An 18,658-nucleotide genomic window follows, 5' to 3' on the forward strand; every position below is an offset into this window, starting at 1 on the left:
CAAGGTCAAAATTCTCACCTTGGTCGATCTCCTGGACTAACATATCCAGGGTCACGTGAGTAATATTCCTGGTTGCCACGATGATCAGGCTGAACAGATTTCAGTTTTTCTAAATCTTTAGTGTCCATGTAAATTTGATTCTCAAAATATCTGCCAGAGTTACCTCCCCTATTGGGACTTCCTGTGAAAGGTTTAGCATAATGGCTTTGATGAGGTGGCGGTGCTGTTTGCTGTTGTCGTGGGTAACCAGATCTAGGTACGACATAATCATATGGATTTTCATCGCTATGGTAACGGTCAGGTTTGTTTACTGTGGCGTATGCGCTACCATCATTATAGTTATAAGATCTGCAAAAGCAGTGAATAAAGCTCAATGGAAATAAAAAGCAGAAATACAAATTAAGCTAAGCAAATACATGTACATGAATGTGGTGCTAAAAAGTAAAATCACAAAAGTACTGAGGAAAATCAATTCGGAAAGTCCATAATCACATGGCAAAATCATATAACCATCAAAAACGAATTGATAAGAACTGTCATATTCCTGACTTGGTACAGGCATTTTCAAATGTAGAAAATGGTGGATTAAACCTGGTTTTGTAGCGCTAACCCTCTCACTTTGATGACAAATTCAATACACCTTAAAATGATCAGGTCATGGCACCAATTTAGTTTGTCTTCAAATTCATTTCCTTAAAATACGGCTATTACCAAAGGAATAACTATAAATAATATAAACAAGAGTGCACACACTGAAATGTCTCGCCTTCTTTACTAATCATTGATATTATGTTGATAGTCCTAAGTATAAAGCTTTATTACAACTGTCACATAAACTTAACATTAACCAAGACAGCGTAACAAAGACTAATGAACCATGAAAATGAGGTCAAGGTCAGATGAACCATGCCAGGCAGACATGTACAGCTAACAATGCTTCCATACATTAAATATAGTTGACCTATTACTTATAGTTTAAAAAAATTAGACCAAAACACAAAAACTTAACACTGAGCAATGAACCGTAAAATTAAGGTCATGGTCAAATAAAACGTGCAGGACTGACATATAGATCATAAAATATTTCCATACACCAAATATAGTTGACCTTTGGCATATAATATTAGATAAAAAGACCAAAACTCAAAAACTTAACTATAACCACTGAACCATGAAAATGAGGTCAAGGTCAAATGACATCTGCCCGCAAGACATATACACCTTACAATCATTCCATGCAACACATATAGTAGACCTATTGCATAAAGTATAAGAAAAACAGACCAAAACACAAAAACTTAACTATAACCACTGAACCATGAAAATGAGGTCAAGGTCAAATGACATTTGCCCGCTAGACATGTACACCTTACAATCATTCCATACAACAAATATTGTAGACCTATTGCATAAAGTATAGGAAAAACAGACCAAAACACAAAAACTTAACTATAACCACTGAACCATGAAAATGAGGTCAAGGTCAGATGAAACCTGCCAGTTAATCATGTACACCTTACAGTCCTTCCATACACCGAATATACTAGTCCTATTGCTTATATTATCTGAGATATGGACTTGACCACCAAAACTTAACCTTGTTCACTGATCCATGAAATGAGGTCGAGGTCAAGTGAAAACTGTCTGACGGGCATGAGGACCTTGCAAGGTATCCACATACCAAATATAGTAATCCTATTACTTATAATAAGAGAGAATTCAACATTACAAAAAATCTGAACTTTTTTTTCCAGTGGTCACTGAACCATGAAAATGAGGTCAAGGACATTGGACATGTGACTGACGGAAACTTCGTAACATGAGGCATCTATATACAAAGTATGAAGCATACAGGTCTTCCAGCTTCTTAAATATAAAGCTTTTAAGAAGTTAGCTAACGCCGCCGCCGGATCACTATCCCTATGTCGAGCTTTCTGCAACAAAAGTTGCAGGCTCGACAAAAACTACAGGCATTATTCAGTGTGCACCCTTTTTTATGTTATTTCTTCATAGACAGAAAAAATGTTACAGTGATTTCATAATTAAAATGTAAATCTATAAACTATATCATATTTGAAGTTTTTTATTCAAAGTTTAATTAAGATTTGAGTACATATATGTATTGTATGATATAAGATATTTTTATACAATATGAATAAAAGGTGATATAATCTAGGAATAACATTTGGGTGTGTATAAGTCTGGTAGTAAATAAAACGTCAAAATTTTGAAATAATGGAAAAGCAATAAACAAATTTGATATTAAGCTATATACAAGCTAATCAAAGGAGATCATTGCAGAGGAACATATTTTGATTTGACACATTTATTTCAGAACCAATATGAGTAAAGGAGACATTATGTAAATGTCAACAAGACAGAAACCAAATGACATCAAATAATCCTGAAGGTCAACATTCAAGGTCAAATCTGAAAAAAGTGGGCACAAATGTCCAAAATATCTATCATAAAAAATGCTTAATTATTATGATGATTCAAACCAAAAATTTTTAAATTCTGATCAAGAGGTACACTCTCTATGCCACAAATGATTTCTCTCCTGTCATTCATTTTTCAACAATTGACAAATTATATAAAAATTTCCATGCTTTATAATGTCCCTATATTGATTGATTGTTGGTGGCTTAACGTCCAGTGGCAAATATTTCATACATGGTCAGGACGAAAACAAATTAACAATAAACACAATAGGTAGGTCGTGTAATAAAGCCCATCCATGATAAAGATCGGGGAAATTTGGATTGCCACTGGAAAATGAGGTTATATTGGATAGGGACAGAAATAATGTCCCTATAACAGAAAAGACAAAAACTAACTTGTAAATATCCATCCCTACCTGTTTGTGTTTTCATAGTTCCTCATTTTGAGTTCATCAGGTTCTATGCCTCGTTCTTTAAGGTTATAAGTTTTGACGGGTACGGGTGGTGGAACCTTTTTCTGTGGTTGATCGATGGATGATGGAGGATTCTGTGGTGAAGTTGGAAGACGAGATGTTGATAATGAACGAGGTTTTTGATTGGGTTCATCCTTCCTGTAAATATAAAACAATGATTTTGATTGGGTTCATCTTTCTTGTATCTATAAAACAATGATTTTGATTGGGTTCATCCTTCCTGTAAATATAAAACAATGATTTTGATTGGGATTATCTTTCCTGTAAATATAAAAGAAGGTTTTTGATTGGGTTCATCCTTCCTGTAAATTTAAACAATGTTTTTGATTGGGTTCATCTTTCCTGTAAATATAAAAGGAGGTTTTTGATTGGGTACATCTTTCCTGTAAATATAAAAGGAGGTTTTTGATTGGGTACATCTTTCCTGTAAATATAAAACAATGATTTTGATTGGGTTCATCTTTCTTGTATCTATAAAACAATGATTTTGATTGGGTTCATCTTTCTTGTATCTATAAAACAATGATTTTGATTGGGTTCATCTTTCTTGTATCTATAAAAGAATGATTTTGATTGGGTTCATCTTTCCTGTAAGTATAAAAGGAGGCTTTTGATTGGGTTCATCTTTCCTGTAAGTATAAAACAATGATTTTGATTGGGTTTATCTTTCTTGTATCTATAAAAGAATGATGTTGATTATTTCTTATAAATGTAAAAGGAAGTTTGGGACAAGGTTCATCTTTTCTTTGGGATAGATATTCATGGTTTTGTCTCACGGCAATATAATTATTATTTTCATGGTTTTGTCTTACGGCAATAGATTTTCATGGTTTTGTCCCAAAGGGTAGATTTCATGGTTTTGTCTCACGGCAATAGATTTTCATGGTTTTGTCTCAACGGATAGATTTCATGGTTTTGTCTCATGGCAAATAGATTTTGATGGTTTTGTCTCACGGAAATAGATTTTCATGGTTTTGTCTAAAGGGGTAGATTTCATGGTTTTGTCTCATGGTGAATAGATTTTCATGGTTTTGTCTCACGGCAATAGATTTTCATGGTTTTGTCTCACGGAAATAAATTTTCACGGTTTTGTCTCACGGCAATAGACTTTCATGGTTTTGTCTCAAGGGGTAGATTTCATGGTTTTGTCTCAAGGGGTAGATTTCATGGTTTTGTCTCAAGGGGTAGATTTCATGGTTTTGTCTCATGGGGAATAGATTTTCATGGTTTTGTCTCGTGGCAAAATATTTTCATTGTTTTGTATCATGGGAAAATATTGTCATGATTTTTGTCTCATGAAGATGGTTTTACATTGTTTCTAGTATGTTAATATAAATAATCTTTGAAGATTAAAATATTTTTGAGGTTTAAATTTATTGTTAACATCTATCTACGAGCAAAACTTAAAATTACAATACAATTATAGACCAAAATATTATACTACAGACTTAATTGCATTCTAGCTCACCTGTATCGTGCTGTGAGATCTGACAGTTTTGATTTATCAACACTAGCTGTATTCACCGGGTGAGCCGTACTCCGTGTAAATCTGTATGGGTCATGTGATGTGTTACGAACATTTTTGGTCCCAAATTTTTCTCTGAGTTTTGAATCATCGTGTTTATTAGCTGGATGAGATGTATATCGTGTGTAGGAATCACCACTGAATGAGGCATTATCATGAAATGGCTGAAAAGAATAAACAAAATTATCATCAAACATTTTCACAAGCAATTTTTCACAAATCTTTACCAATATGTCAAATGTATATCTTTAATTAGAGGAATACATCACAAAGGATATAAATGAAGAGAACAAATTGTCGTGATAACCTACCTTATTATCATTTGGAATATGAGGATAACCCTTGTGGTATGATCAATGGGCAAGGTCATTATCTATTGTCATGGTGATGACCCACCTTATTATCATTTGGAATGCGAGGATGAGAATTGTGGTATGATCTATGGGCAAGGTCACTCTCTGTTGTCATGGTGATGACCTACCTTATTATCATTTGGAATGTGAGGATTAGAATTGTGGTATGATCTATGGGCAAGGTCACTCTCTGTTGTCATGGTGATGACCTACCTTATTATCATTTGGAATGTGAGGATGAGAATTGTGGTATGATCAATGGGCAAGGTCACTATCTATTGTCATGGTGATGACCTACCTTATTATCATTTGGAATGTGAGGATTAGAATTGTGGTATGATCTATGGGCAAGGTCACTCTCTGTTGTCATGGTGATGACCTACCTTATTATCATTTGGAATGTGAGGATGAGAATTGTGGTATGATCTATTGGCAAGGTCACTATCTGTTGTCATGGTGATGACCTACCTTATTATCATTTGGAATGTGAGGATGAGAATTGTGGTATGATCGATGGGCAAGGTCACTATCTATTGTCATGGTGATGACCTACCTTATTATCATTTGGAATGTGAGGATGAGAATTGTGGTATGATCAATGGGCAAGGTCACTATCTATTGTCATGGTGATGACCCACCTTATCATTTGGAATGTGAGGATTAGAATTGTGGAATGATCAATGGGCAAGACTACTGTCTGTTGTCATGGTGATGACCTACCTTATTATCATTTGGAATGTGAGGATGAGAATTGTGGTATGATCTATGGGCAAGGTCACTATCTGTTGTCATGGTGATGACCTACCTTATTATCATTTGGAATGTTAGGATTAGAATTGTAATATGATCAATAGGCAAGGTCACTATCTGTTGTCATGGTGATGACCTACCTTATTATCATTTGGAATGTGAGGATGAGAATTGTGGTATGATCTATGGGCAGGGTCGCTATCAGTTCTCCGATGATCTGGTGCCGACTTTAAGTCGTAAGCAGGATCAAACCATCGTTCTACAATGAGAAGTTCAAAACATTTTATTCATATTATCCATACAGTCCATTTTAGCATGGATGAGATACTGTTCTCAAAACATTAATTAATCTTTCCACACACATGTACACATACTTGAGGAAAACCACAAAATCTAATATTATGAAAATTACAATATTTCCTCAATTTATGAAAATCGCTACCAAAGAAATTAAAGAGTTCACAGGAATAATACAAAAATTGCAGAAATTTCAGAATTTACAATAGTAAACAAAGGTCTTATACTTTTTACAGTTGACCGAGCACATTTAACCTCATAATTCTTTTAACACAATCTACTACAGCTGGTGTTACAAGATAAAAATATTTGTGTTTTAACCTACCATCAGTAGGGAGAGAAGGTCGAAGTCGTTCATGCGGAGTAATTGTGGCATAAGCATCAATATGTGCTCGACTAGGGTGACGTGGCGACATATTGTTTGCATAGTATGATGGGTAATATCTATCCTCTGATTGGTCAACTGAAAATAAAATGGTCACGTTAGTACACACAAAACTCACACTGGTTAGCTAAAGCAAGAAAACTCAAATATATCTCTAATGAAAATTAAATGTTTTTCAAGCATTCACAATCTACAAAGTTAAAGGCGTGCGATATATCAAGCTTCTAAAAGGCTATTCAGTATTCTATTAAAATAAATGTTTGGAAGTCCCCCCCCCCCCCCCCCCTTCACTCCCACATCAATATAATCAGTTATAATCTTATAAAATGCTGGATATAACCTATTAAATTCATAGATTCTAGGGTCTCATATGTACTAACAATCCGCTCAATATTACTACTTAAACACTTATGTGTTTATTCATCGAATCATGGTAAGACATTTATAGTAAGGTGAGTTTAATATATGAATCTGTGATATATTTTACTTTTGTAATATACAAAGATACCATACTTCAGAGCGAAACATTCACTTTTATTTTAACAATTCATAAATATTCCACTATTCTTTTGATAAATTTTTGTAATCATGGCTTTCCAGCTAAGAGCAGGAAGCAAAGACGGAAAATACAACTACTGTAGATTCATTAATAGTAGTTGGATACAAATTTTTGGGGATTTCGTGGGTACAGGTTAACCACGAATTTAAATGTTCAACGTATTGTAAATTTTCTACATGCATTGTTTGCAGAGATTGGCATAACCAAAAAACAAATATGCACGAAAATGCAATTTTCCGTCAATCCACAAAAATTGATTCTCACTAAAATAAATGAATCTACAGTATACCAAGATTTACCGTATAGCAGATTATTTTCACGGGTGTAAAATTTCGCAATTTTCATTGAATAAGATATACGAAAAAAATTGACAGTTATTATTTTGGCGGATTCAAGAGTTTTATCAATACATTTGCATATACCCTTATAAATTGGCGGCATTTATTTTTGCATTTTTGTTCTTTGTGAAAATAAGCGAAAATTTACACCCCGTGAAAATAACCTGCTATACGGTATATCAAGCATCCACACAAAATAACTACAAACAAAAAGATTCCAACAGCCAAGTTAAAATAATGGACTTGTTAGGTTTATATGTTGGTAAGGGTAAATAAACAACCAATCAAAATTGAGATAACTTACGATCAACGTAACGTCTGTCATCATACATGCCTCCCCCAGGTGACGTCGGCTGTAAAAAAAAAATACAAAATATATAATGCAAATCATATACTGTAAATTCAGAAATTATTGCGTGCATTTATTATTGCGATTTGGTCATTTTAGACTTAAATGCGATTTTAAATTTTGCAATTTTGAGAAAAATCCTGTTAAATTCATATTAAATATTTCAAAATGCGAGTTTAAATTATTGCGTTTACAACTCAGTCACATTTCTCGCAATAATAAAAACCTCGCATTAATTTCTGAATTGACAGTATGATAGGGTTTAATTTTGTTGCGGCAAAATTAAATGATTACTGGTACTGATTTTTTTAGTATATGGGTTTAAATGAAAACTCTGGACAAATTGTTCACTTAACTTCCTTTAGGCTGCAATGAAGCCTTTGTCCAAGCAAAAGAATAAAGAATGGTCTTTCATAGATGACTATGCTGTATGGGTTTGGCTCATTGTTGAAGGCCATACGGTGACCTATAGTTGTTAATTTCTGTGTTATTTGGTCTCTCGTGGAAAGGTGTTTCATTGACAATCATACCACATCTTCTTTATATTCATCTTCCACAATTTATTTTTTTCACCCTTAACAATTCACCGTTTCAGAATCTAATGCATTCTGGGTAATTTTTTCAAAAGCATACAACAAAACGTTGTGATTGGTTCAAAACATTGTAAACAATGGAAATCCATCCAATGAAATAACGTTATTTTCATTTTGGTGTAAAATCAATGATATTACCCAGTCCTTAGATTCTGAATTGGTATAATATTAATTGTACTTACACTCGATGGTTTACGATAACTTGGCGGAGCAGGATAAGGAGGGATACCAGGAATCTTTTCCATGGTGTTAACGCTGGGATCAGATGACGACCTCACTAATCGTGGACGATGTTTGGGCGAGAACTCAAACTCATCCCTATGACGAGTCAAGTCTTGCTCACTTTCCCGTGGTCCAGCAAAACTGAGACGACTGTTCATTGGGAACAAATAGTCATCGTGGACATTGTCTTCAGGCTGAAAAAGTCAATGAATTACATTAAAAACAAATAGAATTTTTATAATTTTTTTTTTTTTACTAATTTTTTGACATCTTGAGTAAATGATGACCACACAACTTCTTATTTAGATGAGTCCTGACAGTAGCATGATAAATTTGACATCTTCTTTATATCTAAACACAAAATGTTACTATGGTTACTTCTATGAGGTCTCACCCCCTATGAATTTAACTAACCCTCTATGGATCCGTTGGGGGTCAGCAGCGAACCATATAATTTCTAGTGGAAAATTTTCTTTTAGAGTTTTTTTTCATGAATTTTTGTATCAGGGAATAAATTTTAAGATGGTTTAAAGAGTTCAGTACAAGCAACACAAAAAAAAACCTTGCTAAAAAGAATTCGCCTTTGAAAGCATGAAAATAATTTTATTTTTTATATGTGTGTTATTCCTATGTTTGTTTGTTAGCGTACATTGGTGGGGGTAGTCACAGTACCTGGAGAGAGCACTTATAACCTGAGGCAGCAAACTTTTAATTATACAGTGAAACCTGCCTATTAAAACCAAAAACCTGTTTAAACCAAACATGTTCATAAGCACTGTCATATCAAATTATGTACGTTGTGAACCTGATAAAACCGAACATGAGCCAAAAAGGAACAAAATACTAAGTCTAGAAGAGGTTTGGTTTAAACAGGTTTCACTGTATACATATAATGGAAGATAACTCACTTGTACTTCTGACATCCAGATCTGTTGTTTTTGCTGCACCTCAATAACTTCCAATACCCTTCTAAACCAAATATCTGTGTTATTCTGTACAACTGCTCCTGTTTATATTTAATGAAAATAATTATTAATTAAATTAAAGGTTTATAAACCATGTTCAAAGGTTCAAATTTATTTTTTGTGGACTAACAGCAAAATTTGTCACTATAATAATACATTGAAATCTGATCAACAGTTTCTGTTTATTTAATATTATTTGTGGGGTACCAATATTTGTAGATTTTGTGTGTACGGGTGAGTTTCAAGTATTTAATGTAAACAAAATTTATTCTAAACATTTCAACTGAATTGATCAAGACATATATGATATTAAACATGATTTTTCCTCAATCTATGAAAATTAAATATAAATGTATCCTCAATAGTTAGTAGTCAGTTTCAGAATCGGGAGTCTCTTTCTGATATTTTATAGAGCTAATTAATTCAATGATATATAATGTCTATGTTGTGATGTTACACTATTCTTTCAGGTAAGGTTGAAGGTTGGTATCTATTCAAATGTTTAAACCTGCTGCATTTGTTTGCACCTTTTCTAAGTCTGGAATCTGATGTTCAGTGGTTGTAATTTTGTTTTATGTTGCTCATAATTGTTTCTTGTTTATTATATATATTAGACCATTGATTCAGTCGTTTGAACGGTTTTACACTAGTCATATTTGGTGCCCTTTATAGCTTGCTGTTGGGTGTGAGCCAATGCTCTGTTTTAAAGACTGTACTTTGACCTATAATGGCTTTTCCTTTACAAATTGTGACTTGGTTGGAGAGTTGTCTCATTGGCACTCATGCCTCATCTTTATATATTTAATAATCAATGATAACATTTCAAGGAAGATTTAAACTATTTCTTTTTTTTAACATTTTACTACTATTTCATTTGACAGAAGTATCCAGTACAGAGTGGCCTGTAAAACTAAATTTGCGACCATCAATTCTTTAATTGATGGTGACAAATTTTAAAGCACATTTATTCCTTATAACCTACCAGTAAACAGATGGCTGTACATCTTCTCTAACTTCAAACTTTGCTCATAAAGTTTCTTTGGGTTTTTACTTGAACCCTTAGCCAGGCGTGACCGAGATTCTTTGACGACGTTTTTACTCTCTGCTTTTAGGAAGATGACGATTGGATAATACTGTGCATAATTTAGTTTGTCAACGTTGTTAGGGGTGACGTCTAACAGGCAATGTTTTCTCTGGAAAATAAAAACAAAACAAATTATAAGTTTAAGTCAACAATTTCTCAACATTGATTGTTCTGTCTGACAAACAAAACTAATCATGTCAATTATTTAAGGTTAACACTTTAACTAAAATTAATTTGGCTCGTTTAATTTTCCTAAAAATTTGACAAAGTATTAACTTTGACCCTTTGACATAAATATAAAAATTTTAAAAAATTTGAACCAACCGTTTTATCAGAAAAATTACACTGATTATAAAACACTTATTTTGATCATTGAGAAGCTTAATATTTCCCTTATGAACACTGTGTCATTAAAACGTTTTTACAGAGTTATCTCCCTGTAGTGTTAGGTACCACCTTAATTTGTCAATGTTGTCCAAGGGTAATATGTAAGAGACAATGTTTTCTTTTGAAATTATTTTGTTAGCAGTATTAGTAATAGTGTCATATCTTATATATTTAAAAAAAAAAAAAAAAAAAAAAATATTTAAAAAAAATCATCACTTTGGTTTGCAATGGGATTTTTTTCCATCAGAGATTTGTACAGAAATCAAATTTTAGAACAGGCTTTTATAAATGATTTCAAGAATACATTCAGTCTAATCTAGTGGATGACAAGGATCTTGATCACTGAAATGTTTATTAATATGTAAATACATATAATAGTTGAAAGAATTTGTTTCAAACCTTATTGATAATCTCTTTGATTGCACCGAGTCTTATAATACCAGATCTTGTTTTCTTCTCGTCTTCTGACCCATGGTTGTCTTGTTCTGTATAAAACAATTATTATTTAACAAATTATTCAAGATTTTAAGTATTGCAAAATATTGACCAAGTAACCAATCATAATCTTTTAATTCTAATATGTGTGCAAGTTTGTGCTTAGTTTAAGAGTTGAATATTTTTGCAATATATTTGAATACACCTTATAAATATTTAGTTCATTCTGAAAAAGACGTTCATTTTAAACATATTTCTGCGTAGGTCAAATATGGCAAAAACAAAAGGTCATCAGCAATGAGTTGAGAAGATTTCACAGTATGTCAATACACTGAATGTAATAAAACAAATTAAAATTGTCCTTGTATCATGATGTCTTAGTGTCTGTCAACATTTTTTTCTGAATTTGCAATAGTAGTCAGAGTTTATTGGGGATATTTTAACTATTGTTTAAGTTGTGACAGGATAGGTTTCTCAAATTTTAAACTTTCAATTTTTAATTTAAATGCAGTTGTTTGTTGACAGCTTTCCCTGAAACCTTAACTATTCAATTTCAGCTTTTTCTCTTGACTGAAATGTATACCTTGTATTTTTGTTATGATTTCATATTTTGGTAGATTAGAATTAGCAGATGTCTTGAATTTTTTTTACCCTGGTGGTCTTTGAGGGGAAATATGCTGGTATTCACTATTACTTCCTTGCAAAATACTGAAATAGTGCTGGTCCTTCGCAAATTTTGGTGGTCAAATCTTAGGACCACCACTTTTCAAGAACTCCCCGTCAGCATTTTCCATTTCGATTCATCAGACAATTTATTACTAATCTCAGTAACTACCATACTTACGTGGTGATTCAAATCTATCTGGGTATTCCATCAACATTTTCTCTCTAGCAACGTCAGACAAAGCACCAAATATCACAACTGGACGAACAAAGTTTACTGTAAATAGAAAAATGTGGTGAAAAAATGATTTTTTTTTCACATATAATTATAATACATGAATGTTGATATTGCAAAAGGGAAAATATAGATTCTTACACAATTTTATACATTATATACTTATTTTATATCCAGATTTTAGATTTGATGAAAAATAAAATCTGTGACTTTGACTTTATGTTTTATTAGAATCTGTAATTTTGATTGACTAAAAACAATTGTGGAGAACTCTATGACAGAACATTTTATTCTAAAATCTGAAGTTCAGTAGTAGTTGTTTGTTCTTTGTCTTTGCTATGGTGATGTCAGTTTCACTTTGTTGAATTAGTTTTGTATCTTTTGTATCTTCAATCTCTACTTTTAGGTTTTTGGACAAAGATGAAACTTTAAACCTTAAACTTAAGTTTTTTTTTATCTATGACGAGATAACCACAAAAACAATAAAGATTCTTACCATCACTTATCAGAACTTTCTCATAAGCAGGAAATTTTGTCGTCAGATTAGCTGTTAAAAGAAAAAAATCCAAAAATGAAACAACACTTAAATACAGAAAACAGTACAAATATCAATGAATAACGGTAAACTGGCTGTCAGAAAAATCAAAAACCTTTACCCTTTCTAGAACATACTAAGATATTTCAGTCAGGGTTGTTAACCTTCATTGTTCTATCATATATCATCAAGTTAGACAAGAAAAGGGACATAACTCTTAAAATCTATAGAATGTTTGTGCCAACCATTTTCATAAAAATAATGAAAGACTCTTACAACACAGATCTTTCTTGCTCTTATGTTAAATTTACAAATATTTCTTTAACAATTACTCAACAGTCCATTCTGGGTAAGATAAATGTACAAGAGAAAAGTGGCATAAGTATCTCATTTCATAAATTCAATTAAACTGAATATAAGAATATAATTTTATACTGTATTGAACATGCCTTTTTCTATACTTAAAAGATAGTTTGGAATCATGTTACATGCAAAATATGGCATTCGCTGCTTCTTTTATAAATGAATAGGTCATAAGAGTAGGAATATACAGCAAAAACTACTCTTCTTTGAAGAAAAAAATCTTTCATTTTATAAAAATGAATTTGATATTTTTTTCCCAAATAATAACCTTCTGGTCTCATACTTCTAAGTTATAATACCAACTTATATTTTATTGAAGAAAAAGGAATAGGAGGCGTTATATAAGGTTTGAAGACAGAAAAGTTAAATCAGGAAGATGATATCTTATATCAGGAAAATTTTACATTTGTCTTATATTCATGGAGGACAATTTACCTAGAAATTAACCCTTTGCATGCATTTCACTGACTTTTAAATGCATTGTACAAGGCCCTGCCCCTTCTAAGGCCAAAACCACAAGCAAAACTTCCAACTAAATTTCCCCTGATTTCAAATATTCATAGAAGAAAGTGAAATTTAAACTTTAAGGGTTATTAACACATCCATTGCTTACATCCTCGTTTGTCTCATTGACAATTATACCACTGAACTTAAACTAGATGTGAGATGACATGTGCTTTATTGGCCCTGATCATGCAAAGAATTTTGATTGGTCTGGTTAAACTACAATTGTCACCAAAGAGTACAATATAGTGTTTAGAAAGGTTGAGAGATGATATGCTTAGACAGGATGCAAAACTCATTGTTGGTCAAAAATCCTGTACTTTATTTGGTCTGAGAATGAGTGAGAGTTCTCATTAGCAATCATACCACATCTAATTTTTATAAAAGTAAAATCTATGAAGTCTTGCACTTCAAGTAGACACCCCTCTGAATAATCCTGTAGCAACCCACTGATGCTATGGGTTGTTTTGAACTGGTGCATGTGTTTTTTGATACATCAAATCATCTCTATTCCATTTCATTGTTCTTGAAAATCTTATTTGTTTACCCATTTTGTGATTTAGCATATAAAAACTTTTCATATTCCTAGAACATCAAGGTAGATATCTCAGTTCAGAACTAGTTATAGGAGTGTATATATTCCCGTTAAAAGTTCATTCCCAAAGGGAGATAACTCAGTTAAGAACTAGTTATAGGAGTATATATATTCCCGTTAAAAGTTCATTCCCAAAGGGAGATAACTCAGTTAAGAACTAGTTATAGGAGTGTATATATTTCCGTTATAAGTTCATTCCATATATGTATATATACATAAAGAAATAGAATTTCAAGATAAAAATAGATAGATACTGTGGATTCATTTATTTTCGTGGGTATCAATTTTCGTGGATTGACGAAAAACTGCATTTTCGTGGATATTTGATTTCATGGTTATGCCAATATCTGCATACAATGCATATAGAAAATCTACGTTTCGTTGAACATTTAAATTCGTGGTTATGTTCCCACGAAATCCACGAAAATTGGTATCCAACGAATATTAATTAATCCACAGTAGTTTTGATCATGCTGTGTTTTAGGATACTGATTCACCAAACAAGACATGTCATAGCTTTCAGAGTAATTCTTTTATAATGTAATTTTATCATAAACTAAAGAAATGAAACATTTAATATTGTCTATAAGAAAAGAAGAAAATGTAGGGTGTTTATGTAGTAATTTATACTAAATCCATATTTGAACAACCCCAAAAGAAGAAATTTGAATGCCAATTTTATTTCCTGTTCATGAAAATATTATGCTGCAAGGCCACTGAGCACTCCAATGTAGTGCACCAGAGCAGGAGTTGGGTGACAGCATGTTGATAAAAGATTGATTGATTGATAGTTGGTTGTTTAATGTCCAGTGGCAAATATTTCATGCATATTCAGGACGAGTTGATAAAAGTGTAATAATATAGATTTTGAGGTTTTTATAAGTGTTGTTGTCATTTATAGGTTTGTGGTGGTATAATCTATTTCAATTTTTGGAGGTTAAAAATAAAGTGCCTTCCTGGTGGGGTGGACATTCTGGAACAGCCTTGACAGTTTCTTGTTTAGTTTTCTCGTTTGAATTGTTTTACATTGTCTTATCAAGGCCTTTTATAGCTGACTATGTGGTATGGGCTTTGCTCATTGTTGAAGGTCGTACGGTGACCTATAGTTGTTAATGTCTGTGTCATTTTGGTTTCTTGTGAACAGTTGTCTCATCTTCTTTTTTATATCTTAAATTCTTATTTTTCAATAATACAGAAAATATAATTCAGTGTAACCCGGCATAAACCCTAGTCTTTCATTTATATTGGCACTACAGCTCCATCTGAAAGCTATGACTTATTTGTTTCCCATGTCTGGCTTCAGAGAACTCACCGTAATAATTGTTGCCTAAAATAACAATTTATCTCCCTTTGAATACATTTCAGAAATTTGATGTTTTTTTATGATTTGTGATGAATGTGAAATCTCTGTGATAAAGCAATATAATATTGTGACAAACACACTCTGTGAAATGATTTATATTGAGAGATATCAAAGAATTTTAAAACTTGGAGAACCAAAATTAACAAATAAAAAAGTATCACTTTGAAATATTGTAATAACACAGGTGTAAGCTTCAACATTATCTTTAGAATACATTTCTCTTTGTCAAAAAGGCATAAATTATCCATGTTGGCATTCCAAATATAGATGAAAAAAAATATCCAAATAAAATTAAATAAATTACATTATGTCGTTAATTTTTCTCCGAAATTGTATTCAAATTCTCCAAATGATATCTCTCACTCAGGATTATGAATGTTAGGAATAATAGTTGACAGAATCCAAATTTCGTATGTAGAATGGATGACCATGATACAGGGCACACAATAATATCACAGACTAATGATTATATTAGATAGGAAGAATTGCTGATGGGATTCACATTTTTTGTGAAGAATGGATGACATGACTCAGGGCAGGCACACAATGATACATACACCATGAGTCCTGATTGGATCTGGATTTTAGAAAACCAGCTACAACACAAACTTATTGGTTTAATATTCACTTATTTAAAACATTTTGAAAATCTTATTTCAACCCTTACTCCTCTAAATAGGATAAAAGACATTGTATACATAACTATAGACATATATCTCGAACTGAGTTTTTTTTAATGAGTTTCACATTCGAATGTGTCCATAGTACACAGATGCCCATCCACACTATTATTTTCTATGTTCAATGGACCATGAAATTTTGGTAAAACCTTCAATGTGACATTTAAATGTGTAGGTTCAGTGCACATGCAAACTAAATTTTAAGATGATTGGACTTCAAATTCATCAAAATTTACCTTGACCATAAACTTTGACCTAAAGCAAACAAACTGAAAAACACAATGCACTATGTGGGACATAAAAATTGCTTACAAATCTGCTTTTTACAAACAATTCAAGAGTAATCTCCCTTAACCCTGTTTCTTTGACCTCCTAAAATGTGTCAAATGTCATATTGTTCCATCCTACTGGGAAACAAGGAAGCAGAAGTAGTGATCTTACTTATTACCACAAAGACATAAAACTAAGAAATGGACTACTATATAATTATCTATAATATTTCTACTCTATTTGATGTGCAATGATATTGATTGCGTAAGTATTGAACATTGACAATTAAAGCTATTCTATCATTTCATCAGTATTTTCAGCACTTTGATTATTATTCTAATGCAATGTATAACATGTAAAGCTGTTTTTGATTGGATGTAGCTTGCCCTCAAATGGTTGAGGGTCAGTGTAAAATGTAAAGCTATTTTTGATTGGATGATGTCTGCCCTCAAATGGTTGAGGGTCAAAGTCTTAAGAAACAATGATAGTCAATGTCAATGATTCTTATAAAAAAAAATTAATGCAAGTTTGAATTCTTGCGGTCATAACCCTGTCGCATTTTTCACAATAATAAAAACCTCACAATAATTTCTGAATTTACAGAAATAATATTGTAAGAGAGAATTGACACTTTCAATCATGATTTGAAGTTCACAACTGTTTAATCTGGCTTTGCTTTGCTCTGCTAGTTGATAACAGCTTTCATAACCATCAAATCTCTAACTGACATAGGCAACTCTTAAAAATATTAAAACAACGAATTATTTGAATCTGGAATAATTTTGAATTCTGGAAAATTGATTAGAAATGTATGATCAAAAGTAACCAAACTATATAGGGTTACCCATGACCCCATGGCTAAGGTAAATTTTACTTTCACTATCATTTCATAATGAACTAACTATTTAGTTGGTTAGTTTTCATCATAAATTTCTCTACAATTTTCCAGAATTCAAAATTACTCCAGATTTGAATAATTCCTTGTTATTAGAACTATTCCTTAAATACAGCGAGACCTTAATGTTTACTATGGTGCATGACAATGATGTACAAACATGAATCAATGATATGATTGGTTGATTGCTACTTGATTAACGTCCAATGGCAAATGTCCATTGTGAATCTCAGACCATGGCATGAAAATATATATAAGCTATTAACACTATTGAAACTATCAAAAAGGATGATGACATTTTCATGCAAATTCTTCTTCTTTGTAGCAGACGACAGACATTCAATGTGGCACAATGGCTGCTTGTGAACAATGATGGTATGTATTAAACAACAGCTCACATGGATTTTGTTTTACCACCTGTCCATGGTGAGATTGGTTACAGAGGGGGAAAAAATTTGGTATGACCCCCTGTTCAAACATTTTCTCTCATCTTAATACCTATTAGATGGAATTAGATAAACACTACTGTGAAAAATGAGTTTTTTTTTTACAAAATCTAAGATTTAATTTGAGTGGTCAAGAGTGGACACTGCATTGTTGACAGGTGAAAACAACAAAATCCACAAGAGCTGTTGTGTAAATCATTTTAAGGTCAAGAGGTCAAATAATACATAGAATAGAATGACAAAAGCAGCATGGCTAATAACTAAAAGGTTGTCATAGCAACTGAGGAAACTACAGGTGACATACACTTACCACCATCATCAGCTAAAAACCACAAAACCACATCAATGTTAGGTAAAACAACAAAGGACGAATATTTAAGGGATACATTTTTCATTGCTAAGACAAAATGCTGTTTTTTCAAAGCAACAAATATTTGTTGTGAAAGTATCCGTTGAGAAAAGTATATTACTATTTAAGGAATACACTTAAATGTTTACAAAAGTAAAGTTTATCTTCAACAGTTATTTTACGTTTGAATAACTCTTTAAACATAAATATAGCCATTCAGAAAAGACAGGCTGTACAAGTACTGAAGATCCAATTGTTTTCCTGGATACACATTTTTGTGAATTAAAGAAAATTAAAAATGTATGGATATTGGATTTCCTAACCAATTGTGTATACAAATCTATTGCAAATGTGTATCTTGTTTGATATTTGAAACCTTACGCATAAAATCCTTGGAAATTATCCCCCCGTTTTTATAAATAGACAAGGGAAAGACATCAACACATAAAACAAATTTAATAACAATAACATAAACTTAACAATATAACAATATACAAACATTAAACACAAACTAGCACCATATCAGTAGATTATATTATATATATATGGGTGAACTTGGAAACTGTTGCGGTCCTGAGTCAATTATAATCTTGATACTGTAGAT

At 32.1% G+C, this 18,658-nt stretch overlaps 1 protein-coding gene across 3 annotated transcripts in view; it reads right to left on the reverse strand.

Annotated features, from left to right (window-relative positions):
- LOC134718451 (tight junction protein ZO-1-like) overlaps positions 1-18,658 on the reverse strand; it is a 103,744-nt gene that overhangs the window by 23,965 nt on the left and 61,121 nt on the right. For all 3 annotated transcript variants that reach the window (XM_063580970.1, XM_063580969.1, XM_063580968.1), the window contains exons 19-31: positions 15,364-15,378; positions 12,551-12,601; positions 12,001-12,096; positions 11,121-11,206; positions 10,233-10,443; positions 9,194-9,291; positions 8,246-8,479; positions 7,426-7,474; positions 6,165-6,302; positions 5,683-5,801; positions 4,383-4,603; positions 2,858-3,052; positions 19-348 (exon numbers count right to left, since the gene is read on the reverse strand). In XM_063580970.1, coding sequence (XP_063437040.1) covers positions 19-348; positions 2,858-3,052; positions 4,383-4,603; positions 5,683-5,801; positions 6,165-6,302; positions 7,426-7,474; positions 8,246-8,479; positions 9,194-9,291; positions 10,233-10,443; positions 11,121-11,206; positions 12,001-12,096; positions 12,551-12,601; positions 15,364-15,378 — 1,843 coding nt within the window. The remainder of the gene's footprint in view (positions 1-18; positions 349-2,857; positions 3,053-4,382; positions 4,604-5,682; positions 5,802-6,164; positions 6,303-7,425; positions 7,475-8,245; positions 8,480-9,193; positions 9,292-10,232; positions 10,444-11,120; positions 11,207-12,000; positions 12,097-12,550; positions 12,602-15,363; positions 15,379-18,658) is intronic.

This window comes from Mytilus trossulus, chromosome 5 (genome assembly GCF_036588685.1).
Source record: "Mytilus trossulus isolate FHL-02 chromosome 5, PNRI_Mtr1.1.1.hap1, whole genome shotgun sequence".
Lineage (NCBI taxonomy): Eukaryota > Metazoa > Mollusca > Bivalvia > Mytilida > Mytilidae > Mytilus > Mytilus trossulus.